General features: G+C 27.3%; 2 protein-coding genes across 3 annotated transcripts; one reads left to right on the plus strand and one right to left on the minus strand.

Moving 5' to 3' along the window:
• On the minus strand, window positions 1-8,167 carry LOC110282339 (RNA-binding protein with serine-rich domain 1). 2 transcript variants are annotated; one of them, XM_021145533.3, is made up of 3 exons: window positions 7,630-8,167; window positions 4,003-4,153; window positions 1-413 (listed from the first exon to the last, which is right to left on the minus strand). In XM_021145533.3, the coding sequence occupies exons 2-3, from the start codon at window positions 4,040-4,042 to the stop codon at window positions 121-123; spliced, it is 333 nt and encodes a 110-aa protein (XP_021001192.2). In that variant the 5' UTR covers window positions 4,043-4,153; window positions 7,630-8,167; the 3' UTR covers window positions 1-120. The 2 variants fall into 2 exon arrangements, with proteins under 2 accessions (XP_021001192.2, XP_042912030.1); XM_043056096.2 differs by lacking the exon at window positions 7,630-8,167 and adding an exon at window positions 5,946-6,011.
• LOC139426509 (uncharacterized) lies at window positions 422-1,839 on the plus strand. The gene has a single exon (XM_071185717.1). It carries the CDS (start codon window positions 573-575, stop codon window positions 1,659-1,661), a length of 1,089 nt encoding a protein of 362 aa, XP_071041818.1. The 5' UTR covers window positions 422-572; the 3' UTR covers window positions 1,662-1,839.

Genomic DNA, 8,167 nt, shown 5'->3' on the forward strand with positions numbered 1-8,167 from the left:
TTGCTCTTTGGCGATCGTCCTTTTTTTTTACTCTTTGACGATCGTCTCCTTCTGCTCTGCTTAGCTTCCTCTGCTCTGCTCTGCTTAGCTTCTTCTTCTGCTCTTAGCTGAGCTTCTTCTTCAGCTCTTAGCTGAGCTTCCTCCTGTGCTCTTAGCTGAGCTTCCTCCTCTGCTCTTAGCTGAGCTTCCTCCTCTGCTCTTAGCTGAGCTTCCTCCTCTGCTCTTTGCTAGCTTCCTCCTCTGCTCTGTGCTGAGCTCCATCTTCTGCTCCTCTCTGAGCTTGCTCCTCGCTGAGCTTGCTCCTCTGCTCTTTGCTAGCTTCCTCCTTTGCTCTGTGCTGAGCTCCTCTCTGAGCTCTATCTTCTGCTCCTCGCTGAACTCCATCTTCTGATAATAGAGTTTCAGATACACTTCTGTGGAATAGAAAATAATCTTATATAAATACCACTGTCTTAGACTTACCGTATGAAATTAGGAAATATATGCAATTAAAATTCTTAGTTATAACTTTACTTATATTACAATAAAAGAGTAGTTTAAATAAATTGTTATTATGAATTGTTTTTTAGGTTATGTATGCTACTACAGAAACAAACCTTTCTGAAGCAGTAAGTGAATTGCTAAAGGAAAAACAGCATCCACAATTCGTAGCAAGATTTAACTCTTTTTTCCTACGAAGAAAAGAATGGGTCTTGCTGGACAGATCAATAACCAGAGACAATAATACCAACAACTATGCCGAGTCAACGATTCGCATAGTTAAAGATATTGTCTTAAATAGAACCAAAGCCTTTAACGTAGTAGCTTTGGTCGAATTTTGTATGGAGGTTTGGGAGAAATTTTTAACCAGAAAACTTTTGGAATATGCACACTCTCGCAGGAGAAATATAGATTTAATATTTAAATCAGTGTATGAAAAAAGCAAATACATTAAAGATGAAAATGTGCGAGAGTGTGCACCAAATTTGTTTGAGGTGCAGAGTGAAAATGATGTAAATAAATCATACACTATTAACACTGAATTGGGGGTTTGCACTTGCCCAACTGGAATGCATGGGGCATTTTGCAAACACCAGTGCTTTTTCCTTATGGAAAAAAAACTTTCTTTACCCAATGCACCCCCCATTTCAGTAGAGGAAAAATATGCATTGGCCAAATTAGCTTTAGGTGATAAGTGTCCCCCTCCTTCCTTTTTCTCTGAGTTTATAGAAAAAGATACTTCAAATCCCCCTTTACTAGAGGAGGAAATGTCAGCAGAAAATAACCAATCAAATGAAACCTTTGGCATGGAAATAGAACCTCTCAATCAAGATGCTAATGATGAAAAAAAAAATGAAATGGCTGTAGAACTCGATAGAATAAAAAATGTTCTTTGTCAAAGTACATTAAAAAATAGAAAAGTTAATGATATAGTTAATAAATTAAAACAAATCAAATCAGCCGATGATTTTGACAAACTAATGTTTTTTAAGTCTACTTTTCGTGAAAGAAAAATTAAAGTCCAACCGACTTCCATTTCCAGACGGAGAGTAGGCTTGACACGCACTAAAACAAGAGTTCCAGGCGGGCGGCCTCCTGGCAAAATAATCAAATCTGTAAAAAGGAAACGATCTCTAAAATTAAATATTAGCAAAAATAGACCAAACGCTAAGTCACACTAGTCAAATTAATATTTTTTACCCAATTGATTTTAAAATTAACTTTTATTTTTTTGCTACAATTTTTTTTAAACATGAAATTTGTTCACTTAATAACTTGTGCTAATACTTACCATATTATGAATTCATTAATTTTTGTATTTTTTCTGCTCAAATTTTAATTTAAAAAACCCTAATGTTCTATGGCCATTTCCTTTTTGATTAGATAATTAAATACATATATTAAATTCAATGCTAACTGAACGGCTATAAAAATTGTAATAAATACTACAAATTCTTTTAATTACAACTAAATATAAATTTTTTTAAACTTATTCTTTTGGTTATTTTCTGCTGATATTTGGGTAGTTCTCTGCTATAAAGCTTAAATGTCAGACTATTAGTCCCCTCCCCCAGATATATGAATGAGTTATTTGCTCAAAGTATATTTTGAAGATTACATTTCAGTTTATTATAAGTTTAAAGTATTATTTGAAATAAATTTTTTATTAACAATTTAACATTATGTAATTTAATTTCCTCGCTTGTAACTCTTACCAGTTACAAATGCAAAAAATTTTAATGTTTTTGTTGTTCAACCTTTACTTTTTAATATTAATACCTGTAATGCTGTTACTATGAATGAAGTAGGTAAAGTTTTTGGTCTTGAAATAGGTATCATATTGAGCAAAAAATTTGAAACTCATAATTTATAATCCTTCACTCGTAATGATTCAAAATATTTCAGGTCTAAGAAATTATTATTTGTATAAAAGCGTTGCACATGTTCTGCAAAAGAAACTCAAAACCAAATATCATTAAATTGGGACAAGTTTTTGGTGTGTAAAAATGAAACTGAATAAATAAATTGGACAAATTAAAACATTGATTTCCTATAGTGAGATATTTGAATACATATTATTATTTAAGTTTATTAATGAAAATTAACTTCAGAAGCAGTTAATGCTATTCAGGCAAATAATACAAAGTTACATAATTGTGATGGCTTATATTATACAGATAATTTATTTTTTGAAAAATGCACCAATAACTGTCTTTATTTCCTATTATGGTGATTTAAGAACATATTTTATTTTATTCACGACAATAAACTTCAAAACCAAATAATGTTTATTTTCACATTCTTTAACTGAATGCATTCTTAAGATGCCTTTAAAAACATAAGAATCAATTTCAAGTTAAAATATATATTTTGATTTCACTATTTTTTTAAAGCAGTTGAGAAATGACATGGATTTCAATATATTCATAGACAATTTTATTTTAAACAATTACTAAATCTAATTAAACTACTAATTATTTACTAAAACAATAATTTTCACTTTAATAAAATACTTTAAAAATTTTTAATATTTAGCACAACTAATCTGTTTTCTTGGCAAATGTCCTCTCCCATAACTTATTATATAAAATAAGAAATGTCTGACATAATTCTTTATCGATGTTGTCACTATTTGAATATAGCCTATTGGTATTGAGATTTACTCATTCAACTTCTTAATTTTTGATACATTTATTTCAGTCACAAATCTTCAGTGTTAATAGTGTAGGATTTATTTATTTTGCACAATTGAAACAATCATTTTTATTTATTGTAATATTTCTGTATTATATTATTGCATAATTAGAAGGAAAAAGAATGCTTATATCAAATTATTACAAAAAGTTTTAACCAAATTACTCCAGACTAGGTTAAGCTGTAATATCCATATGCCTTTATTAATATATGTGTAATGATATCATATAAACAAAAATTAAACCCAAACAATTTGTTTTCTTGTTCATGTGCTTATTAAATGTGGAAAACATTAAAGTTCCCATTCCTGCGGTCGTTGCGTTGAAATATTTAAGAAATTACTTCACTTTATTTTTTTGTATTTCATTAATTATTATATGTTTATTTGAATGTATACTCAATTCATTAATTAAATATTTGAGAAATGTCTCAAGATTCTATTTAATTTTTTGTATGTTTATTTTAATGTTTACTAAATTCAGTTCTAATTTAAAAACAATTAAGAAAAAAAAAAGTTTGTAAGATAAAAATCTGACTTTTTTCACATATATTATACATATATTATATTATACAAATAACATTCACATATACAAATAACATTTACATATTCACATATATTATATTATACAAATATAATTGTTAGTTACAGCAATTGGTAAAATACCATAGAATAAATAAATGTAGGATTTATTTAAAAATTAAACAAAAATGAGAAATCAATTAGATAAATTTTTATTGCTTAGTTTAAAAAGCAATTGCAAAACATTTTTAGCACAAAATGGTATCAAAGAAATTAAAACAGATATAAAAACCATTTATAATATATACCTGGAACAAAATAGTCTTGGAACTTCAAGAATCGGTACATAAAATCTGATAGATACTGAGTTCAATGAAAGCCATCACCAAATAATTTCTTCTATCATACAGCAGATAGATTTTTTTAAAAGATCCAGACTTTTACACTTTTTCCAAGAAACTGAAACAAAAATCAGACACAAACTTAAATTGCAGTACATTTTAAAAATAAAATTATTTTGAAAACATCATAGCAACTGAATTTCGGATGAAATTTTTTTTTACTAATTGTGTATTAGATAACACTACAGTCAAAAAGTTCGGGTTACAAAAAAATCTTAAGTCAGAGGGTAACGTTTGTTTAATATCTGGCCTTTTTCTATAATAAAAGGTAAAAATCAACAGAAACCTTGGGGAAAAGACGACTTTTGCCCAGGAATAAAAAGAGTTTTTCAGAAATATTCTATATATATCTATGTATATACAAAGGAATTAATAAAGAAACGAATTAGAGATATTTAAGACTTTTGGGCTTCCATTTATGTGCATTATAAAATTACGGAAATGATGCATCAGAAAATGCTAAGCCAGTTTTAAATTATAAATGAACACATAAATAAAGGGAATTCCTAAAAGCATCGCCAAATCACGCGTTGGAATATAAAAGCACATATTAAACATTCACCGCACAAGATAATTCTACTGTATTTTACAATAAATTAATTTGTTGCAAACTTGTAATATATTTTAATTTAAAAAAAATCATCAGTTTGTATCTAATTTATATTGTATCTAATTGTATTGCATGAAAAGGGATCATAAAACTTTAACAGTTGCTTCCTAAATTTTATGATTTTATTGGCTATACATAAATGTTTATTAGAATTAATAAATAAATCAAAATAAATAAATTAGACAAATAAATTATTCCAATAAAAAATAAACAATTACAATGTGCATGCACATTTCATTAATGTAAGCTTATTAATAGATTTCATTCATCTTATGCTTTCATGAATTGATGTTTATTATTAAACTACTGTTTGCAGCTAACAGTTTTTTTATAAAATATAATATTAACCTCAGGATTATCTTCCATTTTTACTACAAAACCTTTATCATCAGTTTATTTATATCCTAATTTGTTAACAAAATTAAGACCACTGAAATAATTTTTGTTTTACTTATACATTTTTATGCTATATGTATAGTTTTTGAATTATATTTATTAGAGAAATAGTTAATTTTAAAGCACAATTTAATTTCCTAATTCAAAAAACAAAAAACATTAGAAATTTAGCTTTAACTGATAAAATTTGAAAATTTCTCTTGGTAGGTTTAAGCTTTTTTTCCTTGATAAACTCTGGATAGTATTAAAATAAATAGATATTGAACTGTCCGAAGAATGTCTTATGGAAAAATCAGAGGTCTGAATACTGAAATATCAGATATCTGAAAATACTCATTGGTCGCCAAGACCATGCAACCAAGTCATAAGCTACAATATAACAACCAAGATATAAACTACAATAATACACCTAAGTGAATAAAATAAATATCTTAGTCATAATGATAACAATACATTTAGTATTATACTGAAATCATTATCAATAACACAATGAATCAAAAGATAACATTGTGATTATAAACAATGACTGTTACATACAATATTAGAAAGAGGTGATAAATATTATTTAGTACCAAAGATATTGGCCAATGTTAAAATAACAAATTAGTAAAGATGAAAAGCATAGAAATATATTTTTAATTATTATATCATATATCATAAAAAATGTGTACTTTAAAGAATTTATTAGGAGTGTTAATTTAAACTAAATTAAAACTATCTTAGTAAAAAAATATCTTAGTGACAAATTCTTAATAATAAATTCCTTTATTTTATAACTTGAAAGCTCTGGGATTAGCAATAATTATTTTAATTATAAATGGGAAAAAACTTAAAATTTAATTACCTTTTTTTACTAAAACCAACCATTGCTTCACCTTGGGTGCATTTGAAAGGTAAAAAAAAAAAAAACATTAAATGTTTATTGTTGAATACTAATTAATAATAATGCTCTTTTAAATATATATATGTAGTGTAATAAACATTCGATCCTAAATATATATCAATAATAAAACTCTTCTGTTTCTGAACCAAAACAACTGGTTTCATCAGTTGCTGCTGAACTAATATGTTTTTTATAGGAAACTCCCATACATATCAGAATTAATAAAATTTAAAAATGCAATTTAAATTTTAATATATATAATTATTCGTCTAGTCTTCGCTAGTGCCATATCTACAGTAACGCACTTATCTTCCTGGTAATAGTTTAATTTCTTTTCTGGAGCATATAAACTTTAACTTAACAATTTGTACATGGATGTGCACAACAAAATTAAGGGGACACGGGACCTTTCAAATGAAAATTTATGAAAACTTGTTTTTTAATTTAATTTTACTATTATGAACATAATTTATTTATTTTTTAGCATATTTTAGGAAATAGGCGAAGAAAAAACAATTTTGGTCAAAAGTTTTTTAAAAATTTAATAAAATATGAAAATTTTAAAAAATACAAAAATTGTCCCTTGTGTCTGAAATTTCATCCAAATAATTTAAAATTTTTTCTATAGATAGATAATGATGATATAAAGACTCTCTAGCATCAGTTATTGTTTCACTTCAACAGGTTTTGAGAAAAAAAAAATTTTTTAGTTCCGACGCTTTTTTTTTTCGAAAATTTTCATTTCCTCCTACAGTTAAAGTTGTATAAAAAACTTTATAATTAATATTTCGTGAAAACAATGCTACATTGTCTTTATAACAGTCATATGAAGCATATGAAAAATTTTCAGGCAAAATTTTCAAATATTCAGACACAAGGGACAAATTATAGAAGTAAATTATGCAAAAAAAGTTAACGGAGAAAAACTACTTTTTTTGTGTAAATTAACTAAAACTCACAGTTTGTGTAAATTAACTAAAACTCGAAACTCCAATTTGGCGTTACCAAACAGTGTCACATTACACTAATTAAAAAATATTTTATAGAAATATTGATTTGAACATAAAAAAAAAATCAAAATAAGCATGATAACTACAATGTAAACTAACAGACAGCTTATGGAACGTCAAAAGTGCCACGCCCACTTTTCAGAAAAATAGCTATAAAATCATAAAAAATCATCGTATCGAAAAAGTTTGAACAACACGTGATTCAGGCTGACTATCTTTACATTTTTAGTAAAAAAAATTTTTTTGGAAATTTTATGATTTCAAGGTCCCGTGTCGCCTTAAGTTGTCAAAAAATTTTTTTAATATTTCAATATATAACTATACGTTTTCGAGACAGCACAGAAAAACGTTACAGCACAGCATTATTCAAATCTTTTACTACTGTATTATTGCAAGACACGTGAAACACAATAAAAATCACTACTATTTAAATGTTTATGTCATAATTGCAAGATTACATAATTATAATTTATCTAATTCTAAGAGTGAATATGGAACGATGATGAAGTATCCTCTATATATGGGGTGTTAAATAAACAGTCAACGTAAAGCAACTAATTGAAAACAAAAAATATATTAAAATTTGTCAGTTGTAAATACAAACAAAAGTTTAATGAAAATGATAAATTACTTACTTCACAGCATTATTAATTCACAGTTTTGCGCTCTATAGTTTCAACAGAAAAAAAAATAAACATGGTTGAATAGCGCGCTTTGCTGATTTCTGCCACATCACAGCGCCTCAGAACAGTACAAGGCATGGTGCGCGCGCACTTGTGTCTGCGGGTACAACCGGCTGAGCAACTGCGCATGCGCAGGGCGAACATTAAAGAACATTGGCAGTTGAACGAACATTGGCAGTTGTAAACAGCGAAAAAGTGCCAAATATTGCAAACCTATCCCTTTATAACTGGCTGCGAGATTTTCGGCTTTGGATGGAAAGTTTATCAAATCATTGCCAGATGGCGCTAAATTTCAACGAACAGATGGTGATAAGAGGAATAAATTTTCATTTAATAATGATATTAAGTTTTCAATGAATTTTTAGAATATACATGATTTTTTAAAATTGTCTTATATTCGTGAAAAGAAAAAATAAGTGTGCTGATAGCTACAGTAATTAACTTATACTACTAATATACTATCATATAATTAATCTTATATAATAGTATC

This window comes from Parasteatoda tepidariorum, chromosome 9 (genome assembly GCF_043381705.1).
Source record: "Parasteatoda tepidariorum isolate YZ-2023 chromosome 9, CAS_Ptep_4.0, whole genome shotgun sequence".
NCBI classification, from domain to species: Eukaryota; Metazoa; Arthropoda; class Arachnida; order Araneae; family Theridiidae; genus Parasteatoda; species Parasteatoda tepidariorum.